General features: G+C 44.4%; 1 protein-coding gene across 1 annotated transcript in view; it reads left to right on the forward strand.

The window, feature by feature from the left end:
- The window catches only part of SDAD1 (SDA1 domain containing 1), a 38,693-nt gene extending 22,844 nt beyond the window's left edge, over window positions 1-15,849 (forward strand). The window contains exons 13-22 of the mRNA XM_058193463.1: window positions 1,034-1,092; window positions 2,844-2,920; window positions 3,589-3,686; window positions 4,534-4,610; window positions 6,342-6,474; window positions 7,321-7,418; window positions 9,609-9,799; window positions 10,007-10,091; window positions 13,599-13,760; window positions 15,546-15,849. Coding sequence (XP_058049446.1) covers window positions 1,034-1,092; window positions 2,844-2,920; window positions 3,589-3,686; window positions 4,534-4,610; window positions 6,342-6,474; window positions 7,321-7,418; window positions 9,609-9,799; window positions 10,007-10,091; window positions 13,599-13,760; window positions 15,546-15,596 — 1,031 coding nt within the window. The 3' untranslated portion in view covers window positions 15,597-15,849. The remainder of the gene's footprint in view (window positions 1-1,033; window positions 1,093-2,843; window positions 2,921-3,588; window positions 3,687-4,533; window positions 4,611-6,341; window positions 6,475-7,320; window positions 7,419-9,608; window positions 9,800-10,006; window positions 10,092-13,598; window positions 13,761-15,545) is intronic.
- Window positions 15,850-16,663: the final 814 nt, after the last annotated feature.

Raw genomic sequence — 16,663 nt, forward strand, 5'->3', positions numbered from 1 at the left:
GTAGTGCAGATTCAGTAAATAGTTTGACAGTGTTGATGGAATTATTTGTTTAGCAGAGTGATGGCCTTCGGGAAAAAACTGTTCTTGTGTCTAGTTGTTCTGGTTTGCAGTGCTCTATAGCGTCGTTTTGAGGGTAGGAGTTGAAACAGTTTATGTCCAGGATGTGAGGGATCTGTAAATATTTTCACGACCCTCTTCTTGATTCGTGCAGTATAAGGTCCTCAATGGAAGGCAGGTTGGTAGCAATTATTTTTTCTGCAGTTCTAATTATCCTCTGAAGTCTGTGTCTTTCTTGTTGGGTTGCAGAACCGAACCAGACAATTATAGAGGTGCAGAGGACAGACTCAATAATTCCTCTGTAGAACTGAATCAGCAGCTCCTAGGGCAGTTTGAGCTTACTGAGTTGGCGCAGAAAGAACATTATGAGCAGTGAAAAAGAAAAACATTATGAGCAGTGAAAAAGTGAAAAGTTCCTCTCTTTTTTTAACTCCACGAGCTTCCTGGGAAAGTGAGCCTTTCGATAACCTGCTTCTTTCTTCGACAAATTTTATTTTATTTTGGCGACAGCCTTGATTTTGAAAGAAGATACTTACAAGAGATGAAGGCAGATGCTCCTTTGACAATTAAAAAAAATCTGGATTGCAAAGTATTAAAAAGGTGTGATTTAACTCTTGGGGAATGTCAGACTATCGGAAAATAGCAAGTTGCTTTTCAGGCCCAGAGCTTCTGTTTATTTTGATTTATTTATCAAACTTTAAACTCTGTTTATCTCACTTTCCAAGGGGAACTGGGTGGTTTACAGAACCTTCAAGTCATTTTTCAACCTTTGACGTATTCAGTCTTCAGCATTTTCAAGTCATGTGGGAGGAAAACATTATTAAATATGGAGAACCAGTGCCAGTTGTTGCCAACAGTCCTAAACAAGATTTCCCCAAGTGATAAACTTAACGATTTTATTTTGCCCTTCTGTTTGAGGAACTCATGGACCTCTTGGCCTATCATTAAAACTATCCTTTTGTTATTGTTGTTGCAGAAGTTACCAGGATTCTTCTTTTTGCTGCACAAGCATCTCATCAGCTTGTCCCACCAGAGGTGAGGCTATTTCACAGCTCATGTTAGCCAAGTTCACTAGAAAGAAGCAGACTTCTTAGTTTAGTTTCGTTTACTTTATTGTCATTGCATCTCGTACAACGAAATTAAATGCCATCTTCAGTGTGCATTTTATATAAAAAATAAACCACTTCCTTCACATTCTGTAGAATTGAATTGGAAACCCCCTGATTGTCGTGTCCCACTCCACTCCGACGAACGAGTCAAGGAAGTCCGTAACAAACTTGGCAACGAAGCCTCTGCAGCTTGCCATGTTCCTTCGAGGTTTATCAGGGCAGGCAGGAGTCCAAGTTGTGACTTCAGCGATAGAGTCCAATATCAGCAAACTAGATAAGACTTTGCTTGACTCAAGGTTGGAATGCCAAAAGCAGGTCCTTTATATAGGCTGTGGGGTGTGGCTCCATGACTCAGCATTTATCCAGGCCTGCCCCTCCCTTCCTTCTGCTGGCGTCGCCTCTCAGATCTCCGGAAGCGAGGGTCCTCCCACCCTGAATTGTTTTCAGCTGGATCTGCTGTCAGCGTCTGGGAAAGGAAGGGGTCAGATGGAGTAGGCCCGAGCAATTCCACCACCTGGCTGGCTTCCTGCTCTGAAGGCTGAGCCAAAGGAACACACGCTGTATGAGTGAGGTTTATCGGGCTTGTCCTTTCACTCCTGGAATCCTCTCCGGGCATGGGGCTAAGGCCGGGGGCTGGAGTCATGACAGGCCGTTCATCTTCATTATCAGATTCGGAGTCTGATAAAAGGCCCGGTTGGAGACGGGAGGGGCCCGGCTGAGGAGAGGAGAGAGGACAAGTCACAACACTGACACTGCATTAATATTACACTATACCCATGACGGGAATATATGGCACACGTGCCAGAGGTGACACGCAGAGCCCTCTCTGCTGGCACGCACGCCCAGGTCAGATCTCCGTGGTGTTTCTTTCGTGAGCTTGTTTCCCTGCAAACAACAATTCCCTGTGCATTTGTGCGTTCACACATGCATGCACCTTTCATTTTGGGCATGCGCAGTTTGGGCACTTGATGCCCAAAAGATTCGCCATCACTACACTGTATAGTAGAATTTAACATAGTTACTGCTCTGGGATAGAAGCTGTTTTTCAGCCTATTTGTCCTTGTTTTTATTGTCCTGTACCGGCTGCCAGATGGTAATAGTTCAAAAAAAAAAAAAAGAGTGCCCAGGGTGAGATGGATCTTTAAGAATGTTTTGAACTTTCTTAAGGCAGCGGGAGTTATAAAGCTCTTCCAAGGAGGGAGAGGGCAACCAATGATCCTCTGGGCAATGACGTTGACCCTCTTCAAGATCAAGATTGGGTTTTCCTTTTATAGATAGCAGCCGATATAGCTTCATGGCATAAATGTTAGCCTGTGGCTGATACAGGTAGACCTCGACTTAACAACAGTACCGTGCAAAATTACACCAGCACTGAAAAAAGGGACATACAACCATTTTTACACTTGCTCATTTTACAATGAGCCACGGTGGCGCAGTGGTTAGAGTGCAGTACTGCAGGCGACTTCTGCTGACTGCCGGCTGCCTGCAATTTGGCAGTTCCAACCTCACCAGGCTCAAGATTTGACTCAGCTTTCCATCCTTCCGAGGTGGGTCAAATGAGGACCCAGATTGTTGGGGGCAATTAAATTCCATTCCTGACTTTTTTAAAGAAGTGGGCGGAGAAAGACTCCCATACTAAGTCTTCAGCATAATTTTTTTTGTCTTTCTTTTCAACAGACTATTCAGCCAGTCATCATGACGATAGCCAACAACTTTGTGACGGACAAAAATTCTGGGGAAGTCATGACTGTTGGGTAAGCATTTAGAGCAGGGGTCTCCAACCTTGGCAACTTTGCTGGCTGGGGAATTCTGGGAGTTGAAGTCCGCCAGGCTTAAAGTTGCCACGGTTGGAGACCCCCGATTTAGAGCTTGGGACCAGCATGGAAGCTTTGGTGGAAAAATCTTAAGGAGGAGATAAAGCAGCTTTGCAAAATTCAGTACCGGTACTTCTCGACTTAACCATAATGGAGCTCAGAACTTTGGTCGTAAGTTTAGGGGCCTCTGTGGCTCATCTGTTATTAACAGCAGCTGCCTGCAATTACTGCAGGTTCTAGTCCCACCAGGCCCAAGGTTGACTCAGCCTTCCATTTTTTATAAGGTAGGTAAAATGAGGACCCAGATTGTTGGGGGCAATAAAAGTTGTCTTTGTATATAAATATACAAATAGGATGAAGACTATTGCTAACATAGTGTAAGCCGCCCTGAGTCTCCGGAGAAGGGCGCGATATAAATTCAAATTAAAAAAAAAAGTTATTGTGGTCGTATGTTGAATTCACCATGTGGCTGGACTCAATTGGTTGACCTTTTTTATGACGGGTGTTAAATGGGGCCTCCAAGGTCCCTTCCAGCTCTTATTTCTGATTCTGATTCAATATAAGAGTATATCTTACTCAAAAGATTATTGAATTATCCAACTTTTTAGGATCAATGCTATTAAAGAGATATCTGTTCGCTGCCCTCTGGCCATGACGGAAGATTTGCTTCAAGACCTGGTTCAATACAGATCTCATAAAAACAAAAGTGAGTCATTGTGTGTGTACAAAAATAATTACCTCCGTAGGCTCATATTTTCCTCCCGAGGGGCCTTGTTTACTTGCTTCAGATGCTAGGTAGCTTTGCACAGCTTGTTTGTTATTAATTCTAAGGGAGTGTAGTTTTTTAATTGGCTTTTTAAATTTATTTCAATGTTGTCACATCACTTGTTTTCAGAGCCAGCTTGTAGAGAAATTGGGAGGCGTAAAAATGTAATGAATAATAAAAAGAAACAGCGGGAAGCCATCAGGAAGAATAAAAAAATCCAAAGGCCTACTTTTTGTATATATATCTATATACATGTTTTCGTAGGTTTTCATGGGTATAGGTATGTAGGTCTTGGCGTATTCAGGCCTTTTCCCGTGTAAGGTTGAAAGTATCTAGGGGACGTTTTGACGAGGTCCCACTCGTCATCTTCAGGCTGGTGCTTTCGGCTTCGTGCTTTGCTCGCACAAGCATGAAGCTGAAAGCACCAGCCTGAAGATGACGAGTGGGACCTCATCAGAACGTCGCCTAGATACTTTCAACCTTACACAGGAAAAAACCCGAATATGCCAAGACCTAAATCTATATACGTATACATACATACTTGTTTTCTGAGGTTTTCGCGGGTGTTTGTATGTAGGTCTTTGGTTATTCGGGTTTTCTCCCGCGTAAAATTGGAAGTGTCTTGGCGACGTTTCGACGAAGTCTCATTCGTCATCTTCAGGCTTCAGCTTCGTGCTTCAGAAAACCCGAATAACCAAAGACCTACATACATACATACATATATACATATATATATCTGAACTTAGCTTTGCAAATCATGCTCAGCGTTATGAATTGTTCTTCACAGATGTAGTGATGTCGGCAAAGACACTCATCCACCTGTTCCAGTCACTGAATCCACAAATGTTGCAGAAAAAATTCCGGGTAAATAATTATTTCATTTTCACGTCAAAGAATGAACTGCTCACCGCTGACGCCCGCCTCCTGAAATTAAACACAAAGAGCCGAGTGCGATGAAGAGTTGGTGTGAACGTCTGACTGAAAGCTATATAGTCCAGGGGTGTCAAACTCAATTTCATTGAGGGCCGCATGAGGGTTGTGTTTGACCTCAAGGGGGGGTGGGGCAGAGTGGGCGTGGCCAGCTTAACGTCACTCGAGTCGTGTGGGTTAAAATAAACATCACTTGGGTCGTGTGGCTGTGGTCACTCTTCACTCAACGTCACTCGGGTCGTGTGGCTGTGGGACCCGAGTGCTCTGCCAGAGAAAACGGGCTCCCGAACTCTGTTTTCGGCTGTGACAGCCTCCTGTGACCCTCTGCCAGTGAAAACGGAGGCCGCCCACAGCCCTCCTAGCTCCGTTTTCACTGGCAAAGTCATTGCGGGCCGGTCCTTCGTTGTTTCCAGGGGGGCCCCGCGGGCCAGATCTAAGCATCCCGTGGGCCGGATCTGATTCCTGGGCCTTGAGTTTCACACCCGTGCTTTAGTCTGTTGACCTCTTGTAAGTCACATCTGATGTCCTAACTTTTGCTGTATCTGCTCTGTATTTTCTGCTTTTGATTGATTCTGGAGTTGTAACTGTTCAGGATGGGGCTTTTTTGGCCATTGGCCATTTAGTGGGCGTGGTTCATGTTAGCTTGGAACTCCCTTTGCACCTGTTGGGGTTGTAGGAGACAGTTCTGGCTTGTTTAAGCTAATTCTGTCATTGCCATCCATCGTCTCTAGGCCTTCGATGGCATCTTCTAAAACGGGGGTCTCTCAAACGTGGCGACTTTAAGACATGTGGACTTCAGCACTCAGAATTCCTCTGTCGGGTGGGGAATTCTGGGAGTTGAGGTCCACAAGTCTTTAAAGTCGCCACATTTGGAGACCACTTGTGATGACCCGGGCGTGACACAAAGGCAACACAGCCAGAGCATTGATATGAGTCCCTTTATTATCACCAACTGTGCTCCCAATGTCCCTTTCAACTCTCCGGCCTGGAAAGAGCTCTTCCACCAACCTGTAATGGTCTTTGGCTGGCAATACTTCAGTCCCAAACGTTGTAAGCAGAAAACTTCCAACTAAAAATCCAAAGGCAAGACAAAGTAATTAATCCGGCAGGGCAAACAAAATAAGGAATTCCAGAATTGAAGTAGCACGGCAATAAATCAAACCAGTTGGGAGGATGCCAGGATTCAAAGAAACACCAGATAAACTCAGTATTTGTTCCTGACAAATGCCCCTCCCATTTGCCTTTCCTTTTAAATTCCAGTAGCACCTGTGCCTTGTAAAGAGGATCAGGTCCCTTTCCTCCCTCGTAAGCCACGCAACCCACGTTGCTCTCTTTCTCCGTTCCTCCCTGCGCTGCCTAGGATGAGGAGGGGTGGGCCTTGGTCTTCATCTGAACCCTTGTTCTACCTCTCCCCTGCTCGGCCCAGCCTGACTTTGTTCTTCCCCAGTTTTTTCCACAACCAATGGCTCCACTCTCTCACTCTCTTGTCAGCCGTTTCTCTTCCCCTTCGGATTCAGACTCGGACAGGGGCATGACACCCCTGTTGTAGAAGCAAGAGAGAAGATTCCCCAAGCTTAAAGCCATCCTAGTTGTCTTGAAGCATCTTTTTTAGAAATAAGTATCTCAGTAGCATGTAGCATTCATTGATCGCTGATTGGTCTGCAGGGTAAACCGACAGAAGCCACATCAGAAGCCAAGATCCACGAATATGGGGAACTGGATGTCAAAGATTACATTCCAGGAGCTGAAATCCTGGAGCTCGAGAAGGAAGGAGAAAAAGACCTTGAAGAAGATGGAGGTGAGTTTAAGTTTGGCATCCATACATTTCGGCTCCTCAGGGATAGGCAGAGACAAGATAGGCAGATTTAATATTTAAAGCAATTAGGAATAGCCATGATTCACAAAGTAATTCTGATGTGCAAGTATTGTGACCTAGGCCCAAGTAGTTACTACCAGACGCAATCAGTCCTAAACAAACATATTTTATTAGAACAGCTGAGAATTACTTCATTCTCAGCTTAGTCCAAATTAATTCCACAACAAATCCTTCATAAAAAGTCCTTCGGCCTTATCACAAACCTTATCACAACGCACCCGGCCAAAGGCTTTTCTTGGCGAGAACCCCACACAGGAGACGCGGACAAGAAACAATTGTAGCAACATGAGGCTTTCCTACAAAGAACCCAAGAGCCTTTGCTGCTCTTTTAAGCCTTATGGGAGGAGCCAATCATCTCCTGGCCTTACTCCTGAGTCGTCCTTTTTGCTTTAGTTGCTCTTGCCTTCTGGCAGTTCTTCGCATGTGCGCACTAGAAACAGGCTCCTCCTGTTCCTCTGCCTCTCTGCTGTCGGCCTCTGGAGGCTGGGGAGTCCGCACATCGCTCCCAGATGGCCCTGGCCCCATCTCTGATGCAGAGCCCTCGTTCGGGCCTTCCCCGGACTCCAGGACTGGCCTATGGTCCTCCCCAGCCTCCTCACTGTCCGACTCCGCTGCCAGCTCTGCGGACTGCTGGCGGACCACAACAGCAAGATATACTAGCCTCAGTAAAACTTATAGTGAATGTTGTAGCCTTAAGGCTTACACTTGTCCTTCACGGAGGTCTGAAGAAAGCAAAACCACTCACATTTTTTTTTAACCTCTTTACAGACGGTTGGGAGACGGCCAGCTGCAGCGAAGAGGAAGACGATGAAGAGGGAGAATGGGTGGACGTGCATCACTCCTCGGATGAAGAGCAGCAAGAGATAGTAGGATGTTTTTTCATCCTTATATATTTTTTACCAAACACTTTCCTCTATAAGTATGATTATTCTTTGCTAAGTTCCTAGCTAATTTAGTTGTGTCCGAGTTGCGGGAAGTGACAGCCAGGCACATTCTCTAGGATGATGTTCACAAGCACGCTTGCTTGCAAACAGTCCGTCGTTGTTGTGTAGGTGTGACTCACTGCTACGAAACTTCCTCAGCGTGCAAGTAGTCCTCAGCTTACAATAATCCATTTAGCGACCATTCACACAGCACGGAAATAAGCGACTTATGATCGTTTTTTCGTAATTGACAACCATTGCAGCAATGGTGGGTTTCAAAATTTTTTTTACTACCGGTTCTGTGGCCGTGGCTTGGGGGCGTGGCATGGTTTGGTGGGCGTGGCAGGGGATGGATACTGTAAAATCCCCATTCCCACCCCACTCCAGGAGAAGGTTACTGCAAAATCCCCATTTCCTCACGATCAGCTGGGACTTGGGAGGCAGAGAATAGATGGGGGCCGGGCCAGTCAGAATTTTTACTACCGGTTCTCCAGAACTGGTCAGAACCTGCTGAAACCCCCCTCTGCGTTGCAGCCTCCTGGTGGACACATGAACAGAATTCGGACGCTTGGCAACTGATTCAACTTTATGACGGTTGCCGTGTCTGGGGTGGGGGGGTCCCGTTTGCGACCTTCTGACAAGCAAAGTCAATGGGGAAGCTGGAGTCACTTAAAAGCTGTTTAGACGACTTTGAGCTTTAGTATAACTTTATAAACATGACAAAAAGAAGGAAGGAAAGGAAGGAAGGAAGGAAAATTATGCATATACCCACATGTATTATATGATATGGAGAAACAACGGAATATAGTTCAGATGTATTCATACATGTGGGGGGGGGGAAATGAATCTTGCGAGTTTACCAGATGGATGGCATGAGGAACAAAGCTGTTACAGAATCTGGCAGTAGCCGTGCAACTAACTTAACAACTGCAAGGATTATCTGTTCTTAGTGAAGAAGGGGTTGGATTTCATCTATCTTTAGAATAGAATAGAATAGAAATAATAGAATAGAATAGAATAGAATAGAATAGAATAGAATAGAATAGAATAGAATAGAATTCAAGCCATTAACAGAATAGAATAGAAAAGAAAAGAATAGAACAGAATAGAAATAATGGAATGGAATGGAATGGAATGGAATGGAATGGAATGGAATGAAATGGAATGGAATAGAAAATATGGAATGGAATGGAATGGAATGGAATATAGAGTAGAGTAGAATAGAATAGTAGCGTAGAGTAGAGTAGAGTAGAATAGAATAGAATAGAATAGAATAGAATAGAATAGAATAGAATAGAATAGAATAGAATAGAATAGAATTCAAACCATTAACAGAATAGAATAGAACAGAACAGAATAGAAATAATGGAATGGAACGGAACGGAACAGAAACAGAACAGAATAGAATAGAATAGAAAATATGGAATGGAATGGAATATAGAGTAGAGTAGAATAGAATAGTAGAGTAGAGTAGCGTAGAATAGAATAGAATAGAATAGAATAGAATAGAATAGAATAGAATAGAATAGAATAGAATAGAATTCAAACCATTAACAGAATAGAATAGAACAGAACAGAATAGAAATAATGGAATGGAACGGAACGGAACAGAAACAGAACAGAATAGAATAGAATAGAAAATATGGAATAGAATGGAATATAGAGTAGAGTAGAATAGAATAGAATAGTAGAGTAGAGTAGAGTAGCGTAGAATAGAATAGAATAGAATAGAATAGAATAGAATAGAATAGAATAGAATAGAATAGAATAGAATAGAATAGAATTCAAGCCATTAACAGAATAGAATAGAACAGAACAGAACAGAACAGAAATAATGGAATGGAATGGAATGGAATAGAATAGAATAGAATAGAAAATATGGAATGGAATGGAATGGAATATAGAGTAGAATAGTAGAGTAGCGTAGCGTAGCGTAGAGTAGAACAGAACAGAACAGAACAGAACAGAATAGCATAGCATAGAATAGAATAGAATAGAATAGAATAGAATAACTTTATTGTCACTTCGAATGTACACTAATCGGCATATATTAAAATGAAATTAGGTTGTGTGCAGCTCTGACTCAAAGGGCCCTCCGGTTTCCTCACCTTGTTTTGCCTCTTCCCTTAAAAGGCAAAAAAGATGGAGAGCATGCCTGTGGAGGAACGGAAGGCCAAGGCAACGGAAGTCAGCCGCGGCCGCCTTCTCACTCAAGAAGACTTTCAGAAAATCCGGCTCGCTCAGCTGAGCAAAGAAATCAAATCCGCCCCTGGCAAGGCAGCCAAGAGGAAGAACGTCGAAATAGACAGCGAGGAAGAATCAAGGTAGTAATCCCTGAGTATACGAAGGCGAGGGGCCCTTGCATTGAGGGTTGAGGGAGGGAGAGCAGCAAAACTCAGGATCTCTTGGTCTTTGACCCGAGGCCCTTAACCACGACCCAGAATGGCTCTCAAGTTTCTCCTCCTCTTGAAGGAATATTTGTTTTTCCCCTTTTGGCCCCAGGCTGTCAGTATCTCTCTGATCTTTTCCAGGGGGGAGCTGCTATCGCTTAGAGACATCGAACACCTCCATAAAAAACCTCGATCTGATAAAGAGACAAGATTAGCCACAGCACTGGTGAGTTGTGTGTGGGCGGGAACACGCCAGACCTAAATTGGCAGCAGTTGTTCAAAAAGCAGGTGAAACGTTCAACCAACCTTTCGCCAATTCTCTTTTTGCCCGTCTCCATTTTGATGTTCCCTCTGCCTCCCCAAACACGACAAGACCTCTGAAGTTGAAGCAATGATTCCTTTATTAGGAGCGCCAGCGGCCCCGGCAGAAAGTTTCTCTCTCACCGCAGGCTAACGACTCCATCCGGCAGGGAGATGAGTAGTTGTCTGCCACATCTATTCATCTCCGCCCCCCTGCCTTTTATCCCCAGAGCTAGGGTGGGGCTTCGCTAGCAGCGGTGGTTCTTCCGTCCCAAGGACCGGCCCATAGATTTCCACTGTTCTCCTCTCCTCTGCCTTCTCCGCATCTGCACATCAGGCAGTGGACCCAGTTGTTCCTCCCCTTCCTCATCAGCTACCTCCAGACCCAGCTGTTCCTCCTCTTCCCCATCAGCCACCTCCAGACCTGGGGACTGTTGACTCTCCATCTGAGGGCTGACGGGCGGGTCAGGCTCCGCCTCTGTCTCTCTCTTTCTGACAGCTCCATTCCCTCTTCCCCCTCGGAGCTCTCAGGTTGTCTTGATGCTGAGTCTAACTCCCACGCCACCTCCTTCTCCTCCTCTGATTCGGCTGCTGAAGGGGCCAACATCCGACAGGCCACAACAGATTCTTGCATGCTAAAAACATCTAAGCCAGAGGCATGCAGTTTGAGTGTGTGGGAAGGGGAGAACAGTAAAATTGCACAGGGCAGGTGGAGGGTGGGGGGAGGCAGGAGAAAATGGAATCTTTGATTCTAATGACATTTTTAATACATTTACTATGACGGCTGTCCAAGTAGGCAGACATCTATGCCTTCGGTCACTTAAAAATTGCAAAGCAAGGCAATTTAGCGGGAACTTGGACAAACCCTGTCCCATTTGTGCTTGATGTCCTTTTATGAAGAGGAGTCAGTGGGTGCTTTCTCCGCATAACTTGTGCACCTGCTGAGGGCTGAGCTCTACCCTCTGCCTCCTTCAGATTGAATATTGTTCAGATCAAAACATACGTACCCCAGGCAGAGAGTGAGTGAGTACATCCACTTTAACTGTAAAACCATCTAAGCCGGTTTCCAGATCCCTGCGATCACCAGACGTGGTCTTGCTAACCAAGTCTTGACAGACTTAGAATTAATAAGGCTTGAGGGGACCTTGGAGGTCTTCTAGTCCAGCCCTCTGCCCAAGAGAGGACTCCTTACACCACCCCAGACAAATGTTTTCCCAGTCTTTCCTTAAAAAACTGTCTAGTCTGATGAAAAGAAGGACTAGGGGAGACATGACAGCACTGTTCCAATATCTCAAGGGCTGCCACAAAGAAGAGGGAGTCAAACTATTCTCCAAAGCACCTGAGGGCAGGACAAAAAGCAATGGGTGGAAACTAATCCAGGAGAGAAACAACCTAGAACTAAGGAGAAATTTCCTAACAGTTCAAACAATGAAACAGTGGAACAACATGCCTCCAGAAGTTGTGAATGCTCCAACACTGGAAATTTTTAAGAAGATGTTGGACAACCATTTGTCTGAAGTGGTGTAGGGTTTCCTGCCTAAGCAGGGGGTTGGACTAGAAGACCTCCAAGGTCCCTTCCAACTCTGTATAATTGAAAATTGAAATTGAACCTCCAGCAATGGAGCTCCCACAACTCCGAGAGTCAAGCTGTTGCATTGCTTAATTATTGTCACGGTCAGGAAATTCCTCCCTAGTTCCAGGTCGGATTTGTCTTTAATGATCTTCCATCCATTGCTTCTTATCCTGCCCTCAGGTGCTTTAGGGAATACATCAAAGATTGAAAGCCTGCTATCATGTCACCCCCTAGTCCTTCTTTTCATTAGACTAGACAGACCTACTTCCCTTAGTAGTTCATCCCACAATTTTGCCTGCAGAAATATTTTATCATTTTAAACTTCCAGAATATCATGTGCAAAACTAAGCTAATTTATTGGGGAGGAGGGAGGATGCCCCTTAAGGTGGGCACTGTGGCAGAGAAAGCCCAACCCCCACCGAGACCCACCAAATATAAGTCCACGGCGGATAGTACTTCGCAGCATGCCTCCTCTGCTAATGTAGCTGCTTATTATGATGTTGCATTTCTGCGGTGCAGCTATGATTTAATTTGTGAGCTTCCGTATTTACTTATGCAAGGCGTGGTGCATGTTTTAAAATGAAACACGTTCATGCATTTTAAGGCAAAGGGGAAAAGCTCAAAACAATCTTAAAAGATCCATCACATCCTGGGCACCCTTTTTTTCTGAACTATTTCCATCTGGCAGATGGTACAGGATAATAAAAAAACAAGGACAAATAGGCTGAAAAACAGCTTCTATCCCAGGGCAGTAACCATATTGAATTCTACTGTATAGTGCAACATATATGCAATACCAGGGGTTTTCAATTCAGTTGTATAGAATGTGAAGGATGTGTGTTTGTGTTTTATTTTTATAGTTATACTGTAGTTTAAGATATAGTTATACCATATTTTTGTGGTACGCTGAAGATGGCATTTACCATATTTTTCGGACTATAAGACGCACTTTTCCCCCTCAAAAAAGTGGGTGGAAATGTCTGTGCGTCTTATAGACCGAATACGGCCCTGTTTTTGGCCTTGCAAAACACACACACACACGTCCCATTTTTGGCAAAAACAGGACACGTGAAGGGTTTGGGAGGCCTGCAGAGTGCTCCTGGGGGCTGGGGAGAGAAAATACGGGACGCGTGGGGAGTTCATGAGGCCAAAAACGGGCCTGTTTTTCATGAAAATGGGCCAGTTTGTGATGAAAACAGGATGCATGAAGGGTTTGGGAGGCCTGCAGAGTGCTCCTGGGGGCTGGGGAGGGCAACGGGATGCGTGGGGTGGTCAGGAGGGCAGAAATGGGGCTGTTTTTCATGAAAATGGGCCAGTTTGTGATGAAAACAGGATGCATGAGGGGTTTGGGAGGCCTGCAGAGTGCTCCTGGGGGCTGGGGAGGGCAAATATGGGATGTGAGGGGGGGGGTTCAGGAGGCCAAAAATGGGCCTGTTTTTCATGAAAACGGGCCAGTTTGTGACAAAAATGGGACGCATGAAGGGTTTGGGAGGCCTGCAGAGTGTTCCTGAGGGCTGGGGAGGGCAAATATGGGACATGTGGGGGGTTTGGGAGGCCTGCAGAGTGCTCCTGGGGCTGGGAGGGCAAATATGGGACATGTGGGGGTTTGGGAGGCCTGCAGAGTGCTCCTGGGGCTGGGGAGAGAAAATACGGATGCGTGGGGAGTTCATGAGGCCAAAACCATTGTTTTCCTTTTCAAAATCTAGGTGCGTCTTATACGCCGGTGCGTCTTACAGTCTTACGATAATTTTGTTGTACGAGGTGCAATGACAGTAAAGGAAAAGGAAAAGCGAACTGGGTCATAAAAAGAGCATGGTATCGCTACATCTCTTTTCTTCCCCCGTGGGGTTTTTTTTTTAGGCTGGCAAGACGGACAGAAAAGAGTTTGTGAAGAAGAAAACGAAGCTGAACCCTTACGCCAGCTCCACAAACAGAGAGAAGAAAAAACAAAAGAATTTCATGATGATGCGATACAGTCACAACGTCCGGACGAAAAATAAGCGTTCGTTTAGGGAGAAGCAGGCAAGTTTGACCATTTGTCATCAAAAAGATTCCCAAATACAGGCAGTCCTCAGCTGACGACCACAATCGAGCCCCCCAAGTTTCTGTTGCTAAGCAAAGCGAGTGAGTTTGGTGCCCCGTTTTCCAAATTTTCTGGGCCACCGTTGTTACTGTAAGTGGATCGCTGCGGTCGTTCAGTTAGTCACCCCGTTGTTAAGTGAATCTGGCTTCCCAGTTGGCTTTGCTTGTCCAGAAGGTACCATGACCCCAGAACATGGCAGCCGTCATAACATGAGTCAATTGCCATGCATCCAAATTTTGATCATGGGGATGCAGTCATAAGTGTGAAAAACAGTCATACATCACTTTTTCCAGTGCCCCTGTAACTTTGAACGGTCACTAAACGAACTGTCGTAAGTCGAGGACCGCCTGTATGCTTGAGCAAAAGACCTGTTTCTGTATGTTATTAATGCTGGTTATTTTTAATTCTACAGCCAGGCCCTAAAAACCAGATCAAGGATTGCTGGAAATGAATAATCATTATGTTTGCTTATATACGGTGGCACTTTGCCTGAAGGGAAGATGAGGAGTCTAAAAATTTACTCCACGTTAATTAAACACCGGAGATAATGCATAGTTGTCCGAACCTTTTGAGTGAATTATGTATTTCTAATTCTGTGCAGTGAGCAACTTTTAATTCATCGGCTTAGTTCCTTTCATCACCCTTGCTTTCTTTTCTGTTTCTCAGTGCAAGTTTTCTATTTTTCCTGACTGTAGAATAGCTAAAAATCATCATCATCTTTTTTTTAACGACCCCATATAATCCCTTGCTGGGTGGAGTCTGGGCAACTGAATGGAACTGAGTGTTTACTGGCCAGATGCCCTTCCTGTCGCCAATGCGGAGTTTTGTTCAGCAGATATATTCTCGTTCAAATTTGAATCTTTTTTTAAAAAAAGTTTTTTTATTAGTGAATCACATTAAAAAACAATGGACATGGTTTGACATCTCGGGTTTTTAACATTATCGTCAAATTTAAGCTAATCAATAATATACTTCTTAACCCTTATATAAATTTACGTAACTTTTTACATGTCAAGTATACAGAATAGTTCCTCCTAAACAGCTACATCCATGCTCAATGTAGTCAAATCTCACTTATAAATTTAACATACATTGAGATATACATTTCTAGACATTCACTACAGACATTCACATTCTTGGCATTCTTCCTCTTATCCAACTATTTGTAAAATTTAGTCCTGGTTTCATAATACATTGATTCACTTTTATCCTTGAGCTCCAGAGTAAGTCTGTCCATTTCTGCGCAATTAAGGATTTTAATTTAAGTAGCCCTCCCTAGCTCTGTTTTTGCTGGCAGAGGCACTGCAGGCCGATCCTTTGCTGTTTCCAGCCCCCCACCCTCCCCGTGGGCCAGATCTAAGAATACCGCAGACCGGATCTCGCCCTGCAGGCCTTGAGTTTGATACATCTGGCTTAGAAGGTTGAATGATGATGCACTGAAATGCCAACATTTTTACTTTACTGATTATTACTTTTGAGGTTAAACATGCATCAGTGAGCAAAACAGGGTTTCTTTCATTTTATGTAATATGGGAACCATCTAATTATTTTTAGCATGGCTTAGCATACGGTGTGGATTAGAACAGGGCACACAAACTGGCTATTCAATTGGGGAATTAAACCCACGGGGATTTTATAAGAGATATTGCGCAATGTCTAAATTCTGAGTTTTTCCTTTGCAGGTAATGCTAACATTTTAATTTTCTTTTTTCTTGCTATTGCAGCTGGCTCTACGGGATGCGCTTTTGAGACAGAAGAAAAGGTTGATGAAATAACCACGGCACGGCAGAGGATAAAAATTTCAGAAATTATAGTTTGAAAAGTTAAAATCTAAGAGGACTGGAGAAAGATAACTGAAGATGGTGAACTGTAATAAACTGAAAACAATAAACTTTCATTCCCAAGATAATTTAAGAAAAAGAGACATTGCATGCACAAGAAAAGTATAAATGACATTCAGCTATTTTTCTCAGCTCATGGCAGCCTTCAAGGAAGATTTCTTTCAAAAATTAAAAAAAATTAAGATTATTTGTGTTCTGGCATTTATAATTCCAGTCCTGAGTGGTACGGTGGCCTAGAACTCACAGTCAAGAGGCTGTGAGTTCAATCACAGGTAGAGGCAGATATTTCTCTCTCTGGGCACAACAAGAATATATCTGCTGAATATAACTCCGCATTGGTGACAGTAAGGGCATCCGGCCAGTAAATACTCAGTTCCATTCAGTTGCCCAGACTCCACCCCGCAAGCGATTTTGTGGTCATTAAAAGAAGATGATGATGATTTATAATCCAATCCAAATCCTACAAACTGCAACGGGATTGTTACGTAAGGAAATCAGTGCTGCAGAACCACATCGGCCTACAAATTTATGTATACGGGAAAAGGACCTATCTTCTACATGACTGTAAAATATGATTTTAAATATATTTGAAAATATATTTATCTGCCCTCTCATTTATTGACTAAACTTTTAACATGAGTTGGACTGGCTGACCTAACCCGGTTTGCCGAAGAACCCTTTCCACAGAAACAGTTGGAAGAGATTGTAGCAATCATCTAGCCCAGGGGTGTCAAACTCAAGGCCCGCGGGCCAGATCCAGCCCACGGGGTGCTTAGCTCTGGCTCTGGAAACAGCAAAGGACCGGCCCGAGGTGCCTCTGCCAGTGAAAATGGAGCTCAGGAGGGCCTGACAGAGGGTTGCAGGAGGCCGTCGCTGCCGAAAACGGAGCTTGCGAGAGCCATGCGCGGTCCTCCCGAGCTCCGTTTTCGCTGGCAGGAGGCCATCACAGCCGGAAACGGAGATCAGGAGCTGGTTTTTGCTGGCAGAGCGCTCAGGCTGCC

The sequence above is a fragment of the Ahaetulla prasina genome, chromosome 8, assembly GCF_028640845.1.
Source record: "Ahaetulla prasina isolate Xishuangbanna chromosome 8, ASM2864084v1, whole genome shotgun sequence".
Lineage (NCBI taxonomy): Eukaryota > Metazoa > Chordata > Lepidosauria > Squamata > Colubridae > Ahaetulla > Ahaetulla prasina.